At 42.1% G+C, this 26874-nt stretch overlaps 2 protein-coding genes across 17 annotated transcripts in view; both read right to left on the reverse strand.

Moving 5' to 3' along the window:
• Positions 1-26874, reverse strand: part of PPFIBP2 (PPFIA binding protein 2) — a 173590-nt gene that overhangs the window by 22924 nt on the left and 123792 nt on the right. For 14 of the 16 annotated variants that reach the window (XM_061610491.1, XM_061610489.1, XM_061610487.1 and 11 more), the window contains 9 exons: positions 25550-25642; positions 22247-22355; positions 20837-20869; positions 10690-10751; positions 8517-8592; positions 1969-2075; positions 1800-1864; positions 1529-1597; positions 710-770 (listed from right to left, as the gene is read on the reverse strand). In XM_061610491.1, coding sequence (XP_061466475.1) covers positions 710-770; positions 1529-1597; positions 1800-1864; positions 1969-2075; positions 8517-8592; positions 10690-10751; positions 20837-20869; positions 22247-22355; positions 25550-25642 — 675 coding nt within the window. The remainder of the gene's footprint in view (positions 1-709; positions 771-1528; positions 1598-1799; positions 1865-1968; positions 2076-8516; positions 8593-10689; positions 10752-20836; positions 20870-22246; positions 22356-25549; positions 25643-26874) is intronic. The other 2 variants (XM_061610490.1, XM_061610497.1) reach the window with 1 other exon arrangement.
• On the reverse strand, positions 11260-20823 carry LOC133377116 (uncharacterized). The gene is made up of 2 exons (XM_061610485.1): positions 16228-20823; positions 11260-15468 (listed from the first exon to the last, which is right to left on the reverse strand). Exons 1-2 carry the CDS (start codon positions 17792-17794, stop codon positions 13241-13243), a joined length of 3795 nt encoding a protein of 1264 aa, XP_061466469.1. The 5' UTR covers positions 17795-20823; the 3' UTR covers positions 11260-13240.

A 26874-nucleotide genomic window follows, 5' to 3' on the forward strand; every position in this document is an offset into this window, starting at 1 on the left:
TTCAGCTTCTGCCCAGAAATGGCACATTCTTTGAATTCAAAATTTAATCAATATTCAGCCATGTTCAGCACTATACCATTCTCAATGCTTGGCTGAAAGAAAAAGCTATTGTTGTGATGTGACAAAATAGCTTCTCAATCCAGTGTGTACACTTCCAAGTTATATATCCAATGAAAACACACAGAATATACCAAACAAGGAGAAAATAGACCTTTGAATTCTAGACTAAGTAGAGAAGTTAGTCCTTCATTTGTTTGCCATACACAACACCACAATACATATTGCAGGCATAAAATGAAAAGCTCACAGTAAGCATGCTGAAGAAACACTGGAAAGAGTTCTGAGGTTAGCCACGTCACTTCAGAACACTAGTAGACTGATACAACAATTTGAAGGTGATATTTATTTTAAATAATTATAAAGAAGTAAAAGTTACCTTCAACTTCAATTAGTGAGAAAAACTGGAGTCATACAGAATCAAATTTATCAAGATTCTGACTTGCATTGCATAGATATATTGGTCAGAATACATTAGATGTTTTGTAACTGATGTGGTAGAATATGGGCTAGACTTGATTGTTGTTGGAATTCCTTTGATCACATCAAGAAGTGAACAAAATTAGAATGACACAGCTATAAGGATTTTCCTACATGCTGGGCTTTGTATATATAGACAACTACAATCCATATTTAAGATATCTGAGCCAACCTTTTCCAGGGATTCACTTTGCAAGTCTTCTAGGCTACTTGATATTTTTTTGTGAGACACCCTTAAAAGGATAAAGGTAATAATTAATGTACACATATACACACTCAGCAGGAGTAACTAGACATTTTAAACTGACACTTCAGAAACCTTTCACTGTCACAAAATCTGCAGTCTCAAGGTCCAGTTTATACATGATGAAGGCCACAAATAAAGCTCTTACCTGGGCAAGCATTCCATGCACTCCCCATTACATTTGACAGATGAGTCTGTGGTGTAGCGTTTGCTAATTTGGTTTGTTAAATATGGTGAGGGTCAGCAACCTGGGTGGGAGCAGTACAGCTGTGCTACTGCTACATACAAATGGGTCAGCAAATGTGGAAAGTACTTTTAAATGCGAAATGTTCTACACACTCATAAGGTTGTTACCGGCAGACTGCACCACATTTAAATTGGACCTGAGAACCAAACACATGTTGGTTTTCTACAGTTGCCTACTTGCATAGGCATGAGTGAATCTTTTTCTTGCCATCCAAATGGCAGAACACACAGCTCTTAAGTTCAAGACCATTTGTTTGTCAATGGGAAGAAAAATAGAAAGGTAAAAAGGCAAGCACTGTGTCAGGCCAAATATTCAATATGAAATTTTGATCTATATATAGTATTCTTGGAGGAAAAATTCCATTCCATTCAAGTGAATGGCAATACCTGAACTTTGAACTGGGGGTTGCTTCTTTTGGGATCAACCCACAAAGGATTCCCACTCAAAATGCCTAGGGTTACTTGATTGATTAGTAGTGTACACAGGATTATTCTACTTACTTGTTTTGGAGCTCTAGGCTGTGTCCATTTGTAGAAAACAGATTACCTGAGGGACCTGGAGAGCTTCCACTGTGAATGATAATATAAACACACACAGAGATATTAAAGGACAGTTTTTTAGATAAATGTTAAAACTAACTATACCACATGTTTTATTCCAACTGACCACATACTCTTAGCACAAAATGAATTGTTGCAAAGTATGTTTTATAATATGAAAAGGAATATGCACAGTGATAGCAGTTTACGAAGAAAAATATACTGTTCTTGCCTGATTTCCAACGTTTTTTGTGGTGGCGGAGGCAACATAGGTGGGGTCAATTCCCCTGGAGGTACCTGCGTAAAAGTATTTTAGTATGAGTTTACTTACATTTGGTGGTGGTGGTGGTGGGGAGAGAGAATCAAAATCTGTTACAAATGGAAAAAAGTAACCAACTAACCTCTGGTTTATATAGTTCTATTTGGGGCTTGTTCATGGGGTTCCATTTTCTTAAAGTTGCCTCAAGATCATCTTCACTGCTTCCATACAAAACTCTTTCTGAAGTTCCTGGAAGGATTGGAATTTAAAATGGTGCATGGCTGGAGGACTTGTTATAAACTGACCAAAACAAACAAACAAACTGAGAACCTAAACATATTTAGGCCCAATTCAAGCAAGCCATTACTTATATTCATAACCTGTTGTAAAACAGAAAGATTGCAGCCAACAAAGCCAACAGGGAGTAGTTATTATTTAATAAATGTTTTGTTGATCATTAGATTAATTTGTTGAACAGTTAGATACATACTATATTTTCTTCTAGCTGTATCCCTCCAAACATGATAGAAAATCAAAATTTTGAACTGAATATGGTTAAAGAATTTCTTTAAACAAAACAAAAAAATTCACAATAATTTTTAATGTATTTAGGTCCAATTCATGTGAATCATCTATATTAATGAATGTAACATGTGGTTGCAAGGATGTAACATGGCTTTGTAGCATGTGGTGGTATAGCACCAAGTGGTAAGCACAATGAGAAGTTCTATCAGCCATGCCATCACAAAATCTCTTAAGGCTTTGAAATGTTCCAGCCTGTGACACAATGGCCACATATGCATGCAATACTAAACCAAACCAAATGTGCTGAGGAGATTGCAGCTGTTATGCTCCTTCTCAGCTTTTTTCTCTCGGTGTGGTATAGCAGGTTTGTCTTCACATGCTGTCCAAATCCAGGATTGTGGTTAATCTCTCTCCTCTTTACCTATGATCTGTAGCCACGGTGTGGCTTACTGTGACATGTGAACAAGGCTGGTGGAGAGCTAATTCACACATGTAGCCTACAATATGGAGCAGACCCCTTATATCCCACTAAGTATAATTCTGTGGATTTCTCAGTATTTTCAAATGTCACCTCGAATTTAAGACACAAGATTATGGCTTTCAGCTTATTTATAAGGGTGTAACATCAAAGCATGGCTTAGGAACGTATAGGGTGGGTCATATAATGAGGCAAGCTGAGAGAATCATCTTAGGTGGTGGGTGCAGGGGAGCAGTGAATTGGTACCCTCAGGCCCCCTCCTTGCTTGCCTTATTGCTCTGTATCCTTCCTGTTGCCGCTAGCAGCCACCTACTCGTCCAGCAAGCTCTATGGTTCCCGCTCCCTCCTGCCCACTGAGGAAGGAGCCACTTAGGGGCATTCTGAGTGAGGTGGCCAGAACAGTGCCTGCACTGTGGTGTTTTTCTGTGGGAGCTGGCAGCTGGAAATGTTGTTTGAACATAGTAAAAGGTTTAAAGTACAGCAATGTAAGAGAACAAGCAAAAAAAAGATCTAAATCCGTCTGTGGAAGATGACCATCTGAGGGAAATAATTTCCCATGTTCTTATTTCTTTAGAAGGAAAATCGTAGTTTCACTCCAAAATGCAAAATCTGCTAGCTTTATACAACTAGAAGGAAATGCTATTAAGTTTAATTTTTGTAATAAAATCTGGCAGGGAAGAAGGGACCAGAATGTCTGTGTCTGTCTGCACAGCACTGTCCATCTCAGATCCATCAATTAGAATATAATATTTGTGATAAACAGTACACACAGTAAAACTGGGAGATGATTTCCACCTGCAATTAAAACTTTAATAAACTGATTAAATTGATTCAAGTTTGCAAAATCTCTCTCATTAGCAATGCTCGAAAAAGGAGGGTGTTTAAATTTACTACTATTTAATTTATAAATAGTTAAAATGAAAAGGAAATGTAATAAAAATCAAGCAGGTTGGTCTTCTAGCACCTGTTAATTTTATTTTCAGTCAGCTGGACAAGCATTTTGGTACATGTCATGTATTTCAAAGATGGGTTTAGTTTATAATTCTTAGTTTATAATTCCTGTAGTATTTAATTAAAGCTTTTCTGGTAAAGTGCTCTGATCATCTTTCTAATTTGAACGGATGTGAAGGAAAAGGGAGGGAGATACGTGGTCAACTTACTTTTCACAATCTAAGACAGTTTTACATATATTAGTCAAATGTTCTGTAGTTAATTATATCAAACTAGGTCACTGTGGCAAGTGAGCTCCTAAAAGTTAAATTATGTCATTGGAAAAATATAACCGTGTGGAATGAAATATTGCTTAATCCCATCAATTTCACATGTTATGCTTTGGGAAATGTAGGATAGATTACAAAAGAGGAAAATTACTTCCAGCTTCTCATGCGTCTGTTGTATAGTCTAGAGAAAAGCCAGCCGTTTCAGATGGCCTTCTTGTTAGTCCTCTTATTTAAGAAAAGTACAAGAAGGTTTAGACCACGCTATAGCCCAACAGTTATTTAATTTTAAAATCAATTATTTAAAAATAGCTTCCAATGCTCCAATCAGTTCTTCACCATCTCAGCAAACATCCCATCTTTGGTAAAGTCTGTAATGATAATACTGAAACCTATTCAGTCATAACAACTGAGGACTGATGAAAAAAAGTTAAGAGATGAAGGAGTGGAAATTGGTTTTGGAAATCAATTCCTCTCTCTACTTCCATTCCTGTTCATTTCCTTTGAACTGCAAGGGGCAGTCATTTGGGGAGGGGGAGGGTTGTCAAATCATGTTCAGAGGATGCTGGCCCCCATCTTCCAAGTGATTTTTAAAATTGCTTTTCTTTGTATTCACTTATCTTCTTGGCTGGGTTATTCTAAATGCAGACAGGAAGTATAACATTTCATGTGGCTGTCTAGTCAGGCAAGAGAAGATGCTTTAGTAGGCAAAATTTCTAAATGTCTCTTAACTTATTCCATCTTTTAACATGACAAAAAGTTTTATGGCCATATAAGGATAAACAGCCTCAGATATGGCTGTTTGGGGGGAAGAAAATTAACTCTTACTATCTGCTGTGAAGCTTCTCTGACCATGAAGATCAGATAAAGTGTGCAATACCACCAGCCTAGGAACATAGGCAGCTGCATTATAACAAGTTAGACCATTACTTCACCTTGCTCAGTATTGCTGATAACCATTGTGATGGGCATGCTGTTGCTATGTGTTCTCCAGGGAGGAAAATGCAATGCATCCTGGGATGTACAAGGAAGTTACTAACCCATGTGGTATAGCCTTGTTTTTAAAAAAATAAGAAGTGGTGTTCCATGCTATACTGAAGTGGGTAAGGGCTGGCAAAGCTTGCCACATATGCCAAACAGGGCATAACAGGAGTTTAATGCTGAATAATTTTCGCAATGCTGCCAGTAAGAACTAGAACCCAGCCCCAACTGAACTTGGCTCCAAATTGACATCAGAAAAATAAAGATCAGATACCCAGCTGTTCTTCTGTGTTTATCACTTTTACAAGCCACTAAGCTCTCCTAGGTGACTATCACGCTGGGCTGATTTTGAAATGTATAGAAATAGTATTTTGATGCTGGAGAACCACAGTGATCCAGATGTTATATTTTCCTACCCACAGCCTACGCAGGAACGAGAGAGACAGAATGCTAATGTAAGTTAGGCATAAATCATTTATATGCAACTAGAAAAGCACCTCCACTGCCAGATGTATGTATCATAATTGCTTTCAACAGGGCAAAAATTGTCTTCGAACACTATTCCAAGTGTCAAGAACTCCATTCTTTGTGTCAATAATCTTCATGTCACAGTAGCTTCAAGGAACACTATTCTTTGACAAAAAAATCCAGAGGGCTTCCATATATACATGCTTATAGCCACAACCAGCTGCATCAAGAGGCAGAGCCAAGCCCACACCAAGTCAAGGACAAAGGGAAAGGGCACAGCCACCCAGGAGTAGGGGTGGGGAATTCTATACAGTTCTCATTTAAAGCTGAATTTATCAAATGTGCACTTTCCAAAACAATATGAGAACCAAAACATAGCCATCCGTCAAAATTTGCATATCCGAATGTTGCGATGCAGTTCTCTAACCAAACAATGTTTACAAAAATGCATATATTAGGGGAAAATGTGTATAAATATGAATAGAGGAAATAACATGCAAAAATGTATTATATTGGGAGAAATTCGCACAAAAATGCTGAAGAATTTTCATGAGGATTTAAAAAAAAAAATTCACAAATTGCTGGAGAACCCTGAAGAACGAAATTTAAGGTTGAGGAAATGAGAAACTGAGGGAACCAAAGTTGCAGCATTAGTGACATGAGTGATTAAATACACATGCTCTATTTGTTCAATATGCTAACAAATACTTAATGTGGAATCTTTCAGTGTAGTAACTACTCTTTAAAAGCCCTAATTACCAAATTGTTCTGTGCTTAAGAATTGCCATAATAGTATTTTAATAATATTAAAAGATGCAGTAAGTAATATAAGCAAACATTGCCATTAATCATCTGACCAATTGCTTGGAGGAAAAAGGAAAGAGGAAGAGGCTTGCTGGGGTGTGGAAGCATAGCGACGAAGGGATTGTGTATCTTATAGGTGTCAACAATGGGGGTGGCCACAGCATCTGATTGTCCTGATGCGCAACCTATACTCTGCACAAGAGGCTACTGTAAGGACAGAATATGGAGAAACCGATTGGTTCCCTATCGGGAAGGGTGTGAGACAGAGGTGTATTTTATCACCCTATTTGTTTAATCTATATGCAGAACATATCATATGGAAAGCAGGATTGGACCAAGATGAAGGAGGTGTGAAAATTGGAGGGAGAAATATCAATAATTTAAGATATGCAGACAATACCATACTACTAGCAGAAACCAGTAATGATTTGAAATGAATGCTGATGAAAGTTAAAGAGGAAAGCACAAAAGCAGGACTACAGCTGAAAGTCAAAAAGACTAAAGTAATGACGACAGAAGATTTATGCAACTTTACAGTTGACAATGAGGACATTGAACTTGTCAAGGATTATCAATACCTTGGCACAGTCATTAACCAAAATGGAGGCAATAGTCAAGAAATCAGAATGCGGCGAGGACTGGGGAGGGCAGCTATGAGAGAACTAGAAAAGATCCTCAAATGCAAAGATGTATCACTGAACACTAAAGTCAGGATCATTCAGACCGTGGTATTTCCGATCTCTATGTATGGATGTGAAAGTTGGACAGTGAAAAAAGTGGATGAGAAAAATCCACTCATTTGAAATGTGGTGTTGGAGGAGAGCTTTGCGGATACCATGGACTGCAAAAAAGACAAATAATTGGGTGTTAGAACAAATTAAACCAGAACTGTCACTAGAAGCTAAAATGATGAAACTGAGGTTATCATACTTTGGACACATCATGAGAAGACCTGATTCACTAGAAAAGACATTAATGCTGGGAAAAACAGAAGAGAGTAGAAAAAGAGGAAGGCCAAAGAAGAGATGGATTGATTCCATAAAGGAACCCACAGACCTGAACTTACAAGATCTGAACAGGGTGATTCACAACAGATGCTATTGGAGGTCGTTGATTCATAGGGTCGCCATAAGTCATAGTCGACTTGGAGCCACATAACAACAACAACAACAATAGCTGTCAACCAGATGTACTTGCCTTGTACACTTATGGCTAGTGGTTAGTGTGATGTTCCTATATTAATGTATATATGGTAAGTGTTGTTGTTTTAGAAGATACATGGTAAGTGGAGTGAAAGAGGAGGGGGAGTGAATGGGCAGTAGAATGCGAGATGATTGGCTGAGTGTTTAAAATGGCTGAATGTATAAAAGGAAGAGTGAGAGTGGAATGAGGGGGGGAGAAGAGAACTGAGTGGGTTGCTTGGTGGGGTTTAGAGAGTTGTTTGCCAGGAGGGAGGTGGAGTTCGGATTAGTATTGAGTAAAACCATATGCTTATGTGCCTTAAGAAGAAATCTTGTTAATCTTGTTAGCTTTGTTATCTTTAATAAATACTTAATTTGGTTTACCAAAGGCCTGATCCTTGGCTGGGGTTTCACAGACCAGAAGGGAGGGTAAGGTAATGACCAAGGCTGAGGGGGAACTATAACAAATGGTGGCAGCGGTGAAGAGAATAACAATACCAGTATTCAGAGTCTCTGGGAATACTAGTATTGGGACGTTACTGGTGGTTGCCTAGCAGGGGGATCTGTTGAGATCTGTGCTAGAGCGGATAGGTAAACCATAAGAGAGTGCGGTCCAGACTGGTGGAGTCCCTGGTGGTGCCTAGAGACAGGCAGAAACCACGAGCAGGTAGGAACCTGACAGAGAGAGCCAGGGAAGGAGGCGTCACAGTTAGCAAGCACAGAGCTTAACCACGAGTCCCAGTTTGGACAACACACAAAGCCAAACCTTGACTTAGCTCACGGCAGTGCAGAAGTAAAACGAACCAGGGAGGAGCAAAGCAGCCACAAGCTCCTCTCCTGGAGCCTGCACATTCACACGGTCTGACTAAGCCCTAGTTTTGCTTACTGTGCCATGCAAACCAGGCAGTTGCCTTCTGGGGGATGCTTTCTCTGTTCCCCCTCATGATCCATTTTTGAGGATTAAAATAAAACTTAGCTAAAATAGCTGTTACAGTTTTGGAAGACGTTCCATCTAACATATATCTACCAATTATACCTTGTACTGCTGTCATGATCTCTTTCACTCTTCGGTACTGACTTAGCAAGACAGTTAACTCTTCTATTCGGTGGTCCTAAAAAGAAACAGAGAAGAGAAACAAAATCCAACCCTTCCATCATTGAGCACATTCATTGGCATTTCACCACTGCTACAACAGTCTGCTATGACTATTACATGTGCACCTAGTCTCAATAAAATAATAGATGAGATCACTTTATGATTTTCTACACCCATTTTGATGCAGCAATTAGAGATATGATGAAAAATTAGTAGCTAAGGTGAAAGGGAGGTTAAAAAGGGGGGCAACCTTTACCGATTTAAGATGTGTCAACTATGGCCACAAAATGGTTCTGTAACATGCTTTGTCAAGCAGCAAAATAAATATCCGGGCACACTTATAAACATCCACGTGAATTCCTCTGCCCAATATGATAAAAGTATATTAGCAGCAGGCAGCCGAATTCCTGTAAGCCATGTCCAGCCTATCAAGGTCAAGCTTTTCTTTCATTTCTTCTGCTGCTTCTTTTTTTGGCTGCGTCATTGTACACCAGCCAAGTTCCAGGACTTCAGGGACTAGGAAAGGTCGTATGCGCCTTACTTTATTTCCAGCATATACTGACTCCTCTGTCTGAACATTCCGATACTATTAAAATCTGCCAGGTTTCCCTTGTAACTAAAATACCTTGTAAAATTGGAACTAAATCCAATTACAGGCTCTGTGCAACAAAATAAGTAACTACTCTACATTTACTGTGCAGACACAGTTAAATGGAAAGGCCCAGGCAATGGGTTGAGAAGAGAAATATACCTTTTTTAAAAAAGCCAAAAAACTCCACTCCATCAGTTTTCTAAATGTCATTGCTGCATAAAGATACAGTGCCATAGAAATGAATAATAAAAAACAGAGCTTGATGCAACATTACAGACACATCCCTGCCAATTTCTCAAAGGCATGCTGATGTCAATCTTACTAGGGGAGGGCAGCTCACAGGTGCACATGCCCACACACCCCTCCTCTCTGTGCACCAGGAGTGATAGCCAGCCTATATATTTGCATCCTGTTAATGGAGGTCAGCCATCATTTCCCCCCTTCACTCATAAGACACCACCTGCTTTATGCCACTTCCAGTGACAGAAAGTTGAGAGGGGTCAAGTCTATCCTATGATTACATTCTCACTGTGGCACTTCCTTCATGAAAACAGGTGTGACAAAACATGTGAGTCATGGGAAAGTTTAGGACACTGATGCTGATAGTTCAATCTAGTTACCTTTCAGCAATGGGCAGGCACATTATGAAAGGTAATTTACCCACTGCTGGGCAAAGAATAAAAATCTCTCAAAGACCAACACTTATCCCATTAATTCTTTTTTTCCCTCCTGCACAGAGGCATGTGGCAAGCAGAGTAATAGCACTAGGATTGTCTAATACATTCCACAAAAGGAAACAAAAAGCATAAATGCTTTTAATATTATGTAGTCATTTTGATTTTTATTATTTTATGCAATTATCAATATAACAGAAAACTCATAATAACTAATAGGACAAAGGGGGCAGAGAATGGCACTCAGCATCAATAGGTAGCCCTGCTCCTGCTGGTTAAGTGGGGTGTCTCTATTTGAAGTCCCCTAAAAACACTCAAGGGGAGTTCTTTACAGCAGCAAGCATGATAGCAGAGCTGGGGGAGAGCACTTTGGATGAGCTCTATAACTCAAGGGCTGTTGCGCAGCAGAGGCAGCACGGTAATCACTGGTAGAGCATATGCTTTACATGCAGAAGGTTCCCAGGTTTAATCCACTGCACCTCCAGGTAGGGCAAGGAGAGACTCCTATCTGAAATCCCAGAGAGTCACTGCTGGTCAGTGTAGGCTAGGGACACAGAACCTGTGATCCTTTAGAAGTTGTTGGACTACAACTTCCATCATTCCTGACGTTTTGTCATGATGGCTGGGACTGATGGGAGTTCAAGTCCAACAACCTCTGGAAGACCACAGGTTCCCCATCCCTGGTGTAGATAATATGGAGCTAGACGGACCTGTGGTCTGAGTCAGTGTCACACAGCTTCCTATGTTCCAATGAAAAGGATAATGGGCAAATGCACTTGGAAGTTGAGAATGTGATCTGTTCTCATAAGCATCCAAGTATTTGACTTGACCTTTGCTGTGTTCTTACCTTTTCTTCATTCGCAGCCAACAATGATTCCATTCCTACTTTCAAACGTTGGACCTCTTGATCTGAAAGAAATGTTTCAGAGATAGCACTCTTGATAGCACTCTTCAAGTACATGAAAGGTTGTCACATAGAGGAGGGCCGGGATCTCTTCTCGATCGTCCCAGAGTGCAGAACATGGAATAATGGGCTCAAGTTGTAGGAAGTCATATTTTAACTGGACATCAGGAAAAACTTCCTAACTGTTAGAGCAGCCTTTCCCAACCTTTGGGTCTCCAGATGTTGATGGACTACAACTCCCATCATCCCCAGCTGGCATGGCCAACTGTCAGGAATTATGGGAACTATAGTCCAGCAACATCTGGGGACCCAAAGGTTGGGAAAGGCTATGTTAGAGCCACATGAAAATGGAACCAATTACCTAGAGAGGTAGTGTGCTCTCCGACACTGGAGGCATTCAAGAGGCAGCTGGACAGCCATCTGTTGGGAATGCTTTGATTTGGATTCCTGCATTGAGCAGGGGATTGGACTTGATGGCCCCTTCCAACTCTACTATTCTATGATTCTATGAGAGGTGGAAATACATATACGTTGGTATCTGCCAATATAGTGTACAATATGGTAATTTTAAATCACAGGTGCAATGGTAAAAGTGTGTTCAGCAATCTTCTCCAATAAAAAGAAAAAACTGTCCAGTGTCAGTGCCTACACAGAATCTCTCTGCCCCTGCTTAAATTACTCAATGTGGTAGCTGTCTGTCTCCACACGGCAAGCAATTCTTGTGTCACAAATTTTTATCAGGCAAGAGTTTTCCCCACATCACAGCAGATGTCTCTTAGAATGAACTGAATAGGAACCTCCACAAATAAATGTATTTAGAAACTTATGTGCCATCCTTCAGTTTCACACACTTGCAGGGTGGCTAAGAATCATAAAAACAATAACAATTACAAGCCAACAATGGGTTGGATGCACAGGTTGCATAAGCTGAAACCTGTGCAAGCTGCTTCTGCCTTGTTTGTTTTTCTTTGCCAGTTCCATCCTTCCACTGCAGCACTGCCCTTGAACCACACACCAAGTCTTTCTCGTGGTTCTCCTGACGCTGAGGAGAGGCTTTTCAGGGGGTGGGGAAGCAGGTATGGACAGCTGTGTGTGAGATGGGAGGGTGGAAAAGCCTCCTAGCATGAGGCTTTTGCAGAATCATAACAGCATGGCAGGAGGAGAATATCAGGAGTTATCAATGGGAAGGTATTCAAATGGCAGCACAGATGACAAGGCCCTCTTTGTGGTAGCCATGTATCTAGCCTCAGAAGGGGAGACACTTGAAGGAAGGTCTCTGATGAGGACCTTTAATATTCAAGCGGATTTGGTTGAAGGAGGCTCTCCTTCCTTCAGGCCTATATACTCGTCTTCAGTGTTACTTAATGCTCAAGTATGGCATGCACAGCGGTAACAGAATGACATACTGCATTAAAAAAGGCACAACATTTTATTTTCCTGACTACTAAAGTGATTCTCCTCCCCTTCAATTGCTGAGACAAACTCATTTAGCACCCCCCCCGAGTTATTCTTAGCCTCCAACTAAAAACAAAACAAATAATCACGTGCTTGGTCAGCATGTTGTCCGAAAACAGCCACTAACCATAAGCCATGGCTTATCATGAACAAGGAGTGTTCTAGTGCATGCTGATGAAATTGCTCCTGCTCCACTCCTCCCCTATTGTGAGTGGGGGCAATAACCATGACCCTTTACTTATTGCAGTGTTCCAATCAGTGCTTGTGGTTTGTTTCTCTCCCGACAAACCATAAACTGAAGTGCTATGGAAGGAGCACAATGGGAATGACTCACTGCTCTGTTGTGGTAAACAATGGATTGTGGCTTAGCATGTTATCCAAATGCAGCCGTTAAATGGAACTGTCATTTTTTAAAAGCTTTTGTGAAAGCTATAAAACTTAAAGCAAAGTATCACTACAGCATTTCTTAACCACCACACCTGCAGAGATGGCTGGTTTCAAAGCCAAAGTAATTATCTACTGGCAAAAGCAAATCTCATGATTTAAAATGTACCATTGGTCTCACCTGAAAGGTGATTTTCATAGGAAGGGGCCATCACTGTGGGAAACAGTTCCACCTATCGTGCGAAGGCAAGAATGTTTTTTGAAGTCAAGACTAGGGACGTCATGCCCCTCCCACTCTCCAGTTCATTCGTAGCGAGTCTAAAAGAGATATCTAAAAATACAAGAACAAAGCCAACAGGCCCGCCAGGAAAATAACATAATAGTCACATGCATAACAACATGACTCTAACATAACTTCATAACATAACAGAACTAAAAGTCTTGACTTCACTCTTACATTTAAATATAATATGGAAACAATAACATGTAACCCATTGATAAAATCACTAGTCATCCTCCAACTGGGAGGGTCGTGATGGCCCCTTCCTATGAAAATCACCTTTCAGGTGAGACCAATGGTACATTTTCCATAGGAAGTGGGCCATCACTGTGGGATGTACCAAAGCAACCCATATAGGGAGGGACCACCCACATGTTAATCCTCATTAAGAACCTGTTGCAACACTCGTCTGCCAAAAGAAGCATCAGCAGAGGCATAACGATCAATTTTATAATGCCTTATAAACGAGTGTGGGGAAGACCAGACTGCGGCCCTACAAATATCGGCAACAGGAGCATTAGTGACAAAAGCAGCCGAGGTGGCAGCTGACCTGGTAGAATGAGCCGTTATACTAGCTGGAACTGACAGCTTCAGGGACTCATATGCTAAGATAATGCATGCCCTTAACCAACGGGATAAGGTAGGATTGGATACTTTATGCCCCATAGACCTTGGATGAAAGGATACAAACAGAGACTCCGTTCGTCGAATCTCTTGGGTCCTAGACAGGTAGGTCTTGAGAGCCCTCCGGACATCTAACGAATGCCAAGCCTTTTCAAGAGGATGGGTAGGATCCGGGCAAAAGGAAGGCAACACAATGTCCTGGTTGCAATGAAAAACTGAATCGACCTTGGGACGAAAGGAAGGGTCAGTCTTCAGCACAACAGAGTCCTTATGGAAGACGCAGAGGTGTCTAGCAGAAGACAATGCGCCCAACTCTGAAACGCGTCTGGCAGATGTGATTGCAATCAGAAACAGGACCTTGAAGGACAGTATGCGTAGGGGCACAGTCCTGATGGGTTCAAACGGAGGGCGTTGCAAAGCCTGCAGGACTTTCGGCAAACTCCATGAGGGGAACCGATGGACAACAGCCGGAGAGCGTAGGGCGACTCCTCTCAAAAAACGTTTGATGAACGGATGTGAGGAAATATGATCTCCAGGAGAGGACACTGAGAGAATGGATGACAGAGTAGACGCATGTCGACGTAGAGTGTTGGGTCGAAGTCCCATCATAAAGCCACTATGGAGAAATTGGAGCACCTGGTGCACATTGGCCTGGGATGGATCGTGGTGGTGGGACTGACACCACTTGGAGAAGGCCACCCAGGTATGTTGATAAATTCGAGTGGTAGATGGTCTTCCCGAGGCCAAAATAATATCAATCACAGCGTCAGACAGTCCAGCTGACCTCAAATGTCTCCGTTCAAACGCCACGCTGTTAGATTGAGCCAAGTAGGGTCCTGGTGCAGTACTGGACCCTGGGATAGGAGGTCTGGCGTTACTGGAAGTGTCCAAGGATCCATCATTGACATTGCCAGAAGATCTGAGAACCACGGTTGGCATGGCCAAAATGGTGCTATCAGAACCAGCTGTGCCCTTTCGGTTCGCGCCTTCCTCAAGGTTTTGGCTAACAATGGTATGGGAGGAAAGGCGTACAATAGACCGTCTGGCCAGGGTGTTGTCAGAGCATCCACTGCTTCTGCTGTTGAGTCCAGGTATCGGGCAAAGTACCTTGGAAGCTGGCAATTGTGACTGGAAGCAAACAGGTCGACTGAGAGGGCGCCGAACCGACACTGGAGACGATGGAAAATGGCTGGATGAAGTTTCCATTCTCCCGGGAAGACCTGTTTGCTGAGCCAGTCTGCTGTCACATTCCAAATCCCTCTGAGGTGCTCTGCTTTCAGGGATTGTAGATGTTGTTCTGCCCAGACAAAGATGAGGGAGGCTAAGTCCTGCAGAGGACGAGACCTGGTGCCCCCCTGTCTGTTCAAATGTGATTTTACACACGTGTTGTCTGTTCGAATGAGCACATGATGCAAAGGGGACAGAGACTGAAAATGACATAGAGGCAAGTGGACAGCCTTTAGTTCCAGCCAGTTGATGCTTCGAGATTGCTCTGCGTTGGGCCAAACCCCCTGAACGTACTGGGAGTTGCAGTGGGCTCCCCAACCTATGAGGCTGGCGTCTGTGGTCACGACGGTTCTGCGGGGTTCTCTGAACGACGTGCCCTTGGAGAGGTGTTGAACCTTGGTCCACCAGCGGAAGGAGAGGCGCAGAGCGGGGTTCAAACGAACTTTGCGATGGTTGGAGCTGGCAATGTCTTTTTGAAAAGGCAACAGAGTCCACTGAAGGGGCCGAGTGTGAGCCCGAGCCCAGGGCACAATGTGGATTGTGGAGATAAACATCCCGAGCGCTCTGGCGAGAAGCATGACGTCTGCGGATGTTTGTTGCATCAGGGACCTTGCGATGCTTGTGATGGCAGTGATGCGATCTGGAGCCAGGAAGACCATTGCCTGCAGGGTGTCCAACATTGCCCCAAGATGTAGTAGGCGTTGGGTTGGTTGGAGATGGCTTTTGTCGAAGTTGACAAGCCAGCCGTAGGTCTGCAAAACATTGAGGGTGATCATTAAATGATGATGAGCCAGCTGTTCAGACTTGGCCCGTATGAGCAGATCATCCAAATATGGGTAGATATGAACCCCTTGGGTCTGAAGGTAAGCCACTAGGATGAGTAGCACCTTGGAAAATACTCTTGGAGCAGAGGAGAGGCCAAATGGCATCGCTCTATATTGAAAATGTTGGTGGCCAAAGGCAAACCGAAGAAACTTTCTGTGGGCTATGCAAATGGGTACATGGAGATACGCTTCCTTAAGGTCGATAGAAGCCAGGAAGTCTCCTTCATGCAGACTCTCGGTAATGGAATGGAGAGATTCCATTTTGAACCTGCGGTATGTTACAAAACGGTTGACAAACTTGAGATCCAATACCGCCCTCCAAGATAAATCTCGTTTTGGCACAGCAAATAGGAGGGAGTACACCCCTTCCGATCTCTCAGTTGTGGGAACTGGCTCTATTGCCGCTATGTGCAAGAGGTGATGTATAGCTGTCTGCATGATGTTGTGCCTGGCTGGTGCCCTTGGGCAAGGAGACGGGTGGAATCTGTCTGATGGGGTTGCCCAGAACTCTATGGTATAGCCATAAGTGAAGAGGTCCCTGATCCAGGAGACCGTAGTAAGGCGCAGCCATCGATCTCCAAAATTAAGTAATCTGCCACCTATGGGGATGGCGTTAACACTACTTGTGTAGGCGAGGACCTCCCCTATATGAGGATGATGAGTTGCCCCTGCGCCCTTGGTACTGACCTCTGCCCTGGAAGCGTCGGTTCCAGGAGCCCCTGAATGCGTTGGAATCATAGGGTCTGAAATCGCGGCCTCGTCCTCCTGGCCGCGTTCCTCGAAAGGGCTGGTTAGAACGAAAGGAGGGAAATCGCCTGAAGGGCCTGTGGTCGATGTTCTTGACTGTGGCTAGAACCGGTTTGTGGGCGTCTTTTGGATCAACCAGAACTGCCTTTAGAGCTTCCTCGCCGAAGAGTAGAGATCCGGAGTAAGGAGCCTTGGACAGGTTCAATCTGGCCGCTGAATCAGCTTGCCAGTGGCGAAGCCAGAGGGTGCGACGAGCGACTATTTGAGTCGTCATGGCTCGTGCCCCTAATTGGGTGACATCCAAAGTGGCATCGGCCACAAAGGCTGCTGTCTTACGTAATTTCAATAGTGCTCTTTTGAAGGCGACAGGATCAGGGTTGTCATCCTCTAGAAGGTCATCCAGCCACATCATAGATGCTCTGGAGAAGATGGAGGCTGAGGCGGAGGCACGCATGGCTAGGGCAGTGGCCTCGTGGTTCTTGCGGAGAGCGAAGTCTATTCGACGCTCAGTAGTATCTTTTAGGTGGGATTCCCCTTCCCTGGGCAAGATAGATCGTGAAACGAGGCGAGCGATCGGTTCATCTATGCCAGGGACATCTAACTTGGTGGCGAAGTCTGGGGCTAGGGCGTAAAGTCTGTCAGCCATGTTCTTGAAGCGTCGAGCTTTGAGTGGGTGGGCCCATTCTTCGGAAGTTAATTTGGCAATTGGGTCCGGCACCGGGATGTAGTGTTCAGTAGGTGCAGGGGATTTGAGGACCTTGGCCCCTTTGAGAGCTGGAGCGGACGAAGTTGAAGGCGCAGTCTGGAGACCAAGGGTCTGAAGTACCCTACGTGCGAGCGGTTGGTAATCTGAGGTATTGAACAAGCGATACGATGTATCCTCCTCATGATCTGAATAGTCGCTCCAGTCGTCTCCTTCAACCTGGTCAGTGCAAGTTAACTCCTCCGCATATGAGGCTTCGTCCGTACATCTGCCTCTGGCTACATCAAAGGGATCTGGTGAGCCGGAAGGATGAGCAGCATGGAACGCACGTTGGTCCATGCTGAGTGGGGGTATGGCAGGAACCTGTGGTAGTGACTGCATTCGTGTGAAATAAGCCAGCATGGCTTGGAGTTGGGAGAGGAAATCAGGAGACAGCTGCAGACCAGATGTGTGAGATGTATGTGCCTGGTGGGCTATTGGAACAGATGTCTGAGGCGGTAAGCCAGAGGTAGGTTCGATAGGCGAACCGTGAGGGGGAAAGCCAACAAACTCTTCCTCGTCAGAGGCCGTAGCAGGAGAATGGAAAATATCACTTATGTGTGTCTGTGCTGTGGTGGTTGTTGGCACAGAGACATAACGAGGGCGCTTTGGTTTACTATGGCTGGAAAGATGTTTTGTCTTAGCCAGTGCTTTGGCATGTCTGGTCTTAGACGTGTTAGTATGTTGTGGCTTGGCTGATTGTGGCATGTCTGGCTGATCTGGCACCATGTGTGTTGATGGTGACATGCCTGGCTGTTCTGCCATCTTATATGAACCTGGGTGCAGTACACTGCCACGGAGGGGGCAGGATGTAAAGACCCGAACTGGTGCAGCGTACTACCACGGAGGGGGTAGGATACACTGGCAGATGGCGAATGCACTGCCACAGAGGGGGCAGGATGCACAGAGGTATCAGCGTTAATATAATATAGGCTGTTTAGAGTAGGCACACTCAGATTAGTGCTGTAGGCTGGGTTTTTGGCTTGTTCACGGCCCCATAGGGGGCAGGATATGTAATGTAAATCAGATTTAATACAAGTCAGCCACTGATATTAAAGCTCCAGCCTTGATAATGTAATCCAGCCACTAGGATTAAAGCTCCAGCCTTGATAATATAATCCAGCCACTAGGATTAAAAACTCCAGCCTTGATAATGTAATCCAGCCACTAGAATTAAAGCTCCAGCCTTGATAATACAATCCAGCCCACTAGGATTGGAGCTCCAGCCTTGATAATATAATTCAGCCACTATGATTACAGCCACAGTAAAGTGTGTAAATCAGTCGTGTGTAAATTAGTCAGCAGCACATATACAAAAACGTACGGATAGATAGTCTGTAGGGGATGGTATCCGATAATAAGGGGAACAAAAAGGGCAGGAAATTCAAATTCTGAAAGAAAAAAATGGCGCCCGGAAAAAAGGAGCGGGAAAAAATGGCAGAGAGGGAAGAAGCAATGGCGGCCGTCGGAGGCGAACTGGAGGAAGGGCTGCCCAGCACGATCTCGCCAAAAACCGCAGTAGCGGCTCCAAAAAATCCCCGGAGAAAACAGGTAGGGGAAAAAACGGCAGCCACCGCAGAGAGAGCCGCCGTCGCGGTCTGTAAAGCCCTCAGTGGGATTTAAGCCCCGTTGCGAGGGCGATCTGAGGCAGAGGGTTAACGGCGGGAGCCGCAGCTGCAAGCTCCCGCTGAGATCGGATAAGCCACAGCCGCGGCAACCGATCAGGGGGGGGAGAGGTTAACAGCGATCAGCAGCGATCAGAAGCAATCAAAAAGGGAAGAACCGCAGCTGCGGTCCTTGAGGGAGCCCCCTGGCTAAAGAGACAACTGAGCGGGGGGGGGGCTAGAAACTGCCAAAACAAAGAGAGCCGCAGCCGCGGTCTCAGAGGGAGCCCCCAGACAAGTAAATAAAATAGATTGAATAGCTCTGAGGGAAGGGTGAGGAAGCCGCAGCCGCGGTCCCTGAGGGAACCCTCAGAGGCTAAACACAAACAGAAAAAGAGAAAGGATTTAAAGACAAATACGAGACTTAGCTAAATGCTATGAAAATTCCAATCTTGTTCGTACGAAGGCAAGAATGAACTGGAGAGTGGGAGGGGCATGACGTCCCTAGTCTTGACTTCAAAAAACATTCTTGCCTTCGCACGATAGGTGGAACTGTTTCCCACAGTGATGGCCCACTTCCTATGGAAAATAAAACAATGGACTCCCTTCAAACCTTTCAAAAAATAGTAAATTGCATAAGGCATCAACTGAAAAGCAGATGCTTTCAAAAATATGTGTTGGTATAACTCATTTCTCCTTAAAGTTGCTACTGACATGCACCTATGTCTGTTTTAACATATGGGGGGGGGAGGAAGACACAGTGACTTATTTAGCCCAACATTGAGGGTCTGGAAGGTCACATATGGCCCCAGGGCCTGAGGTCCCCCATCTCTGCAAATAATGCAAAAACTTTTTCTAGTCTTTGCTAAAACAATTTACCAAACAGTTATTTGTGTGCATGCATGTGTTGTAGTTTGTTTGTTTTTAACTACGACCAAATCTGGTCTGGTCACCTTATACTCTATCACAATTATGCAATAACTAAAACGTATTAGTTAGCAACTCTCATGCCTTCTTACTGGAGCTACTATCAGGTGGTTTTTGACAGTGTACATAAACCCATTAAGAACACACACCTTGTGAATAAGTTGTACCCTTCAAACAGAAAGACAACTGGGAAACAGTTAAAGTTTCATACGTGTGTACTCATTCTTCACTACAGACATGGAAGTAACTCGAAAGCTAATATATCTAACAGTCTTGGGTTTGGGATGAAGACACAGCTGATGGAGTACATAGGGGCTGATTTGACTACAGTAGTTGTCCAAGCAATACAAATCCTAGGTATTTTAAATAAAACTGTCCCAAATCTTAGGCATCTTTAAAATGAAAAATGATTTTCCAAAAGCAATAATTTGCAAAGACAGCAATGTGACACACAAGAAAATAATGAAGAAAAATAGTGTTGGAAAAGTATTAGTTCAGGGAGGAGGAGGGAATATCACTATTTAGTGTGGACGAGAGGGTAATGCAAAATTTGGATTACCAGTTCTAATTAGTTTATCAAAGCGGTACTGGAAATCTAGTTATGGAAGTGCCACAATTAGTGGATTATGTATTTTATTTAACAGACACTGGTATTTTGATATAGATGTGGCATGGACACACAGCCATTTTTTTTTAAAGTCACAGTTAACAGCAAGCAACGAACAAGCAACCAGACAGATTTAAAGGAGGAAAAAACACATTTGGGATTTCATTTTCATCACCCACTGTTAGACTTTTAAAAGAGCCATTGCCAAGGTTTTCTTACTTTTAAGAAGACTTCAAAAAGAATGGGGGGGGGGAGGTCTCGCTCCATAATTAAAATGGAAATATTTTTAAATGTTCTGAAGTAAATCCCTTTTTCAAAACCATGAAAAAGGGGGAAAGGAGTAAAACTTGCCTACAAGCAATGCATCTTTTACTTGTGATTTTATATAACACAAGGACTACTCTGGAGTCTACCAACCTTGACAGAACCTCTTTAATGCCCATTTTTGTTCATTTTATGCAATCTTAGAGATTTTGTCTGGGACAATAAATCCGACTTTAATAAAAGTATTCTAATAGCTGTCTGTTTGCTGTAAGGTGAGACATTTGTCCTGTGTGTTATGATTCGGCAGCCAACAACAGAGCCAACACTGAATTATTATTGCTGCAGAAGTGCACTTTAGCTATAATTTGTGTGTGAAAAATAATAAAGCGAAATCTTAGGGCTTACGTTTTTCTTTTAGCCTTCGCTTATATACTTCCTCTAAGGTGGGAAATGGAGAAAGTCAAATAAGGTATGCAGAAAAAAACACAGATTAAAGACTGTATGCAATTTCATCATATATATATCCAAAGCTGAGAGACGCCTTGACATTACTATGATCTCTATCAGTCTAAAGTTGACAAGAAAGATGTTAAGACAACACTACAAACTCAGTATTTGGCTCATTAACAATAAACATTATCCAATCTACGTTTACTCACGTGAGCCCTACTGAGTTCAGTGGGTCTCACTAGTAAATGAATTGAAGATTGCAACCCAAGGCACTTCAAATATTTGAGCCTTCCTCCTTTTGGAACCAATGCCAAACAGTACAGTGGACTTCAGCAGGAAACAAGTTTGCTAACATTCCCAGTTACTGTTAGAGAAATAGTATCTTTGAGTAACACATGCAAATCTTATTATACCAAACATGCACAGACACTACAAAAAACTGAAACCAATATCAAAGCTTAAGGCTATATATGCAAATAACGTAATTTCTGAGGTGTGTCAAGATCTTGGACCAGATCCTATCTAAAAATAGTTATTTACCTTTTTAAAAGCAACAAATAGTTTGATTTTTACTACCTATGCAAGTACGAGAACAAAGATCCAGCCATTCACACTTGAAATAGTAGGCTAAAAGATTACTGAACTGGATGTATGAAGCATATTCATCACTTTGGTCAGTAAGAGATAGCCTTAATAAATGCTACCCATTGCAAATGGCTATTGGTGTTTGACCAGCATTACTTGTTACTCATATTAATCACAAATGTATTGCATTTACTGAAAAGAATACTCTGTAGTCCCATGAAGTCCTGACATTAAAGAATAGCAAGGAATATAGGAACAGTAGGAAAACAGAAAGAAAAGCAAGATTAATTCTGTACAAAAAAGAAAAAGGAGATTCCATATAGCTGGCATTTTAAATGTTCTTGGTCCTGGGAGTCCTGGGCTAAAATCTTGGCTCTCCTTCAGTAAAACAGGAATGAGAGACTACCTCATAGGATTGTTGTGAAGATTTAAAGTCATTATTGTAAACAATTGGCATGCTTATAAATGTGCTATATAATTGACAGATAATAATCAAGATAGAAAGATAAAACTGTTGTGTCAATTAAGGAATGGTTTAAAAGAACCTTGCATGAAAATAGTTAGAAATCACTTTTTGGATAACTGAGAAAAAATAGTCCAAAAATACAGGATTACAAAAGAGCACAGACCAATTTCTGTGGCACAGAACTTCCCAGCAAATCTTTTTTCTTTTTAAATGTATGAACCCACATCTCATTCTCAAAGGCAGAATGAGCAGGACTGTAACAGAAATAAAGACCAAACATTTTGATAGCAACTCTGCTATTCCCACATAGTTACCTCTTTCTGCAATTTCATTATTTGCTGATGTCCTCGAGATTTGACTCTGTAATCGTTCAATCTCTGAATCTTTTAGAGCTAATTGTTCCTGAAGCTGTGCTATTTCAGCCTGAAATAACAGATTTTAACATTAGCTTTCTTCTCAACTCCATCTCTTACCAAAAAATTAAATCACAAAGAATCTCTATAGATTATTTTCTCTAATGTGCAATAGAAAAACAAGGACTCTGCATAATGCATTTCTTTTTACACTACGTTAAACTAGAAATACAAGTGTCTCTTTCCATTAGCAGAGGTAAGCATTAAACTTAATATATTTCTTGCAGAAGTGCCCCCTACAGTGCTACACTAGCTAAAAAATTAGCTAGTGAATGTAGAGGAAGTGACGGTGTGGGGATAATGCCATCTGTTTTACAAGATGCAAGCAGGGCATACTTGTCAGGGATAAAAGTGACCACGCTGACAGAACATATTCTCATTTCATGTGATAATGAAGAGAAATGAGATTTTAATGTTTTAATGTATCTGTATGTTTTTATTCTGTACGTCTCCCAGAGTGGCTGGACAACCAGCCAGATGGGTGACTAATAAATCTAATAAATAAATAAATAAAATAAAGTAGGTTGCAGTTTGAAACCTCTGAGCTGGTGAAGTGTTAGATACTATACGACATAGGAGATCACATAATAACATAAGAAGAGCTTCCTGGATCAGGCCAGTGGCCAAACAGATGCCTATGGGAAGCCCACAAGCAGGACTTAAGTGGAAGAGCACTCTCCCCTCCTGTGGTTTCCAGCAACTGGTATTCCGAAGCATACTGCCTCCAACCACAGAGGAACAGCATAGCCATCATGGCTAGTAGCCACTGATAGCCTTATCCTCCATATATTTGTGTAATCCTCTTTTAAAGCCATCCATGTTGGTGGCCATCACTGCCTCTTGGGGGAGCGAGTTCCATAGTTCAATTATGCGCTGCATGAACAAGCACTTTCTTTCATCTGTCCTGAATCTTCCAACATTCAACTTCACTGGATGTCCATGAGTTCTAGTGTTATGATGGAGAAAAACTTTTCTCTATCCACTTTCTCCATGCAATGCATAATTTTATACACTTCTATCATGTCATCTCTTGCTTGCCTTTTCTCTAAATTAAAAGGCCCCAAATATTTATTTATTTATTATTTGATTTATATCCCGCCCTTCTTCCCAGCAGGGGCCCAGGGCGGCAACCTTTCCTCAAATTACAACCTTTCTTCATAGGGGAGTCTTTCCATCCCCTGGATTGTTTTGGTTGCTCTTTCCTGAACTTTTCACATCTACAATATCATCTTTGAGGTGGAGCGACCAGAACTGTACACAATATTCCAAATGTGGTCTCACCATAGATTTGCATATCAGCATTATGCTCTCCCGACTTTTACCTCTCTCTCCTGCCACCCCCAATTAAAAACTGGCTGAGGGGTTCAAGTTTCATCAAAGCAGCAGGGCTGGGGGAGGGGATTTCCTTCCAAACCGTTTCCTGGATCTCCAATTAAATGTGCCAGGGAGGGATATAAGTACAGCATCTATCACTGTATTTTGCTTCCTGTGGGGCTAAAGTCTAATAAATAATAAGAGTATCAGAGAGGGGATTTAGATTAGGGAAAAAGAACAGGGAATAGAGCAGTGTGAAATACTCCCCCATCTAGCACAGAGCACTATGTATTTTATTGAGAAAGAAAAGAAGTTTGGATATCCATTTACGGTTCTGTATAGTTTGGCCCTAAGATGCCCTATTTTGCTAGAGAATCAGGAAGAGAAATCACTATTCCAATTGCTGGCAAGTGGGAAACAACAGTGAACCACCTTGTTCACTGCTGCTTGACAAAGAAACACTGTAACTCATAGTGCAGCGCAGGCTTTGCATGTAGAAGGTCCCAGGCTCAATCCTTGGCATCTTCAGGAAGACCTGGGGAAGTCCTGACTCCTGGAGAGCTATTGCCAATCAGTGTAGAAAATACCAAGGTAGATGGACCAATGGTCTGGGTCAGAATAAGGCAACTTCATATGATCCTATGCATCACCTTTGCACAGCATGATTTCATGCTCTGAAACTGGATCTGGCCAGTGGGCCAGATAGTCATCTACCACACCCTTCACAGACCAAGTCTGACAGGTGGATGGAGAGCTCTGTAAGATATTGTTTTTCAAGGGGCTTCTCAGGATCAGCCAATTGTCAGGCCTTGCAAAACACCTTTCAAAGTGCTAACTTGCATAGGGTGAACAGTGATGCCTGCACACTTCTTTTTGTCCTAGCCAGGTTTTTACCTGCCCCACAGTGTAGTTAATGAAGGGTGCTGAGAGTTGCTAGGAGATGCCCTGTTCCCCTCACAGAGCTTCAATTAGAGCGGTTGACTGTTAAACCACTCTGGCCACTGGAGCTCTGTCAGGGGAATAGCAGTCTCCTCTCAGCACCCTTCACAAACTACACTACCCACGATTCTTTGGGGGAAGTCATGACTGTCTAAAGTGGAATAAATGTCAGGTGTGGGTGTGGCCCCCTGATTAGGCAAGCCAAGAAGCTGTGAGTCTGGCTTTTAGAATACTGACAGTTGGTTCTTACTGAGCATGCCTGGCCTTATCATTAACTTCAATGCTAAATTTCTTAAATTAATTAAAATCAGCAAGATTTTAAACTTTTAAACTGCAGAAGATGAAGGTCAGAGTATGGGGCAAGGTCAGTAATAGGATTACAGGTACTCTGTGAACACGGCTGGTTTTTAATTAATTTCAACAAATTATGAGAACTCTTGACAGAAAAAAGTCCACAAGGGGTCTGGTTTCTGTCTCTCTTTTTACACTTAGAACTCTCGATTCTCTCCGACTGTTTTGTGTATCTCCATGAAAATGGGTTGTTAAGCAAGCGTTTCTGAGTTCAGGACTATAAGTTTTGTAAGGTTTTGTTTTGAAATGAGCTTATGGGAAGCATCAGAATGGCATGGGGGTATTTTCAATTTAATATTGCGGAATGTGAAAAATCCATGCTGGCTATAGTATAGAGCCACTCTTGTTGCTGTATAATTGTGGGTGGGATTCAAGTATATACTGACACCCACAATTCTTATTGGCAGCCAACCCAGAAACACAGCATAATGAAGGATGTAAGTGCATATTACATCCCCTTGGAAGGTGAGTAAACTTGTCTAGGACCATTTCACACATTACAGTTTGAAATAATGGATGCTGGTTTCTTTTTGAGTGTACACTTTGTAGCAAACTTGAATCGTCTCTGCATGATATGTGAAATGGTGCTGTGCTGCTTACCTTGGTTGCTTTTAGTTTCCATTCATACTGGGTTCTTTCATTTTCCAGCTCTTCAACCTTAATTTTTAGGTGTTTCAGTTCCTGCAGTAAATTCTGCAAAAGGGGGGGGGGGAGATGACATATATTTACTCATGAAACTCAACACATAAACTAAGTATCTAGATTTTGCAGACTAGATTGATTTGAGATTTCAGCCTGTTTTGCGATATTTTATGGTGTTATTTATTGATATTGTTGTAGTTTTTTATTGTTATTAAGTTCTTGTTAAATTGTTTTTATTATATTGCTTTGTTCTTGCTATGGAAGCTGTTTTGAGGTCACCTGATGATGACAAGTGGCATACAAATATGCTAAATAAATAGTCTAGTGAACATAAAATAAAATTCTCCCAGGCCTGACTGCTGGTAGAGAGCTGTCTTGATTTGGTAGCCTGTTAAAATGAATTTTCTCTTATTGGCCTAAATATTGGACAAGAAAAGAACAAGAAAAGATCTTGAATAAAATGTAGGAAATAGTATTCTAGGTACTTTAAAAGGAAGGAAAATGCTGACCTTCCAAAAAAGAAAATAATCTAAGGAATATGGTACAATATTAGCTAAGTTCAGATGTCCTGCTAATGACAGACTTGGAAACATGCTGTGGGTTGTATATACCATTCTCTCTCTCTCCTTCCCCCCACATCTATTCTTTTCTTTGCTGGACAAATCAGATAGATTTGAAGTCATGGTTTGAAATGGTTTTGCAAAACATGGTTTGAAGGCAGTCTTCAACAGTATTAATCACAGAACATGTAGCTGGCACAATGATGTCAAAGAACCACACAGCCAATCAGATTTGTCTATGTTACACATAGGCTTGAAAGCTTCTTGTTTCTTTTTTTTAAATCTGATTATTTCAGTGCTCATTCTTTGAGACACTACTGAAGAAGTTTCATATTATCTGAGGAACTGCTTTAAATCTGGTACACAAGATCCAAGTATTGAGTAGTACTGACACTGGAGTTCAACAAAATTCCCTACAGCAGCTGATTCTGCTAGTTAAATGGATGGACTATGCACCTGGTCTTTATAATCTTCTGCTACTGAACAGGAGTTCAACGCAGCTCGGAAATGAGATTTCCCTTTTTAAAAACTGCCTGGTCAGATCAGGACTATTGTCTTAACAACCTCATTTCTCAAGAACCACAATCACATCATGTTATTTTGTGTTTATTTGTGATTGAAGATGAAACCTTTTGGGTCTCTCTCTTCCAGACTAGTTTTTCTGTCAATGTTGGGCAACCAACGTCTGTAATGCATGTAATGGAAAGCTAGCTACAGGATAGA

The sequence above is a fragment of the Rhineura floridana genome, chromosome 2, assembly GCF_030035675.1.
Source record: "Rhineura floridana isolate rRhiFlo1 chromosome 2, rRhiFlo1.hap2, whole genome shotgun sequence".
In the NCBI taxonomy this organism is placed as follows: domain Eukaryota; kingdom Metazoa; phylum Chordata; class Lepidosauria; order Squamata; family Rhineuridae; genus Rhineura; species Rhineura floridana.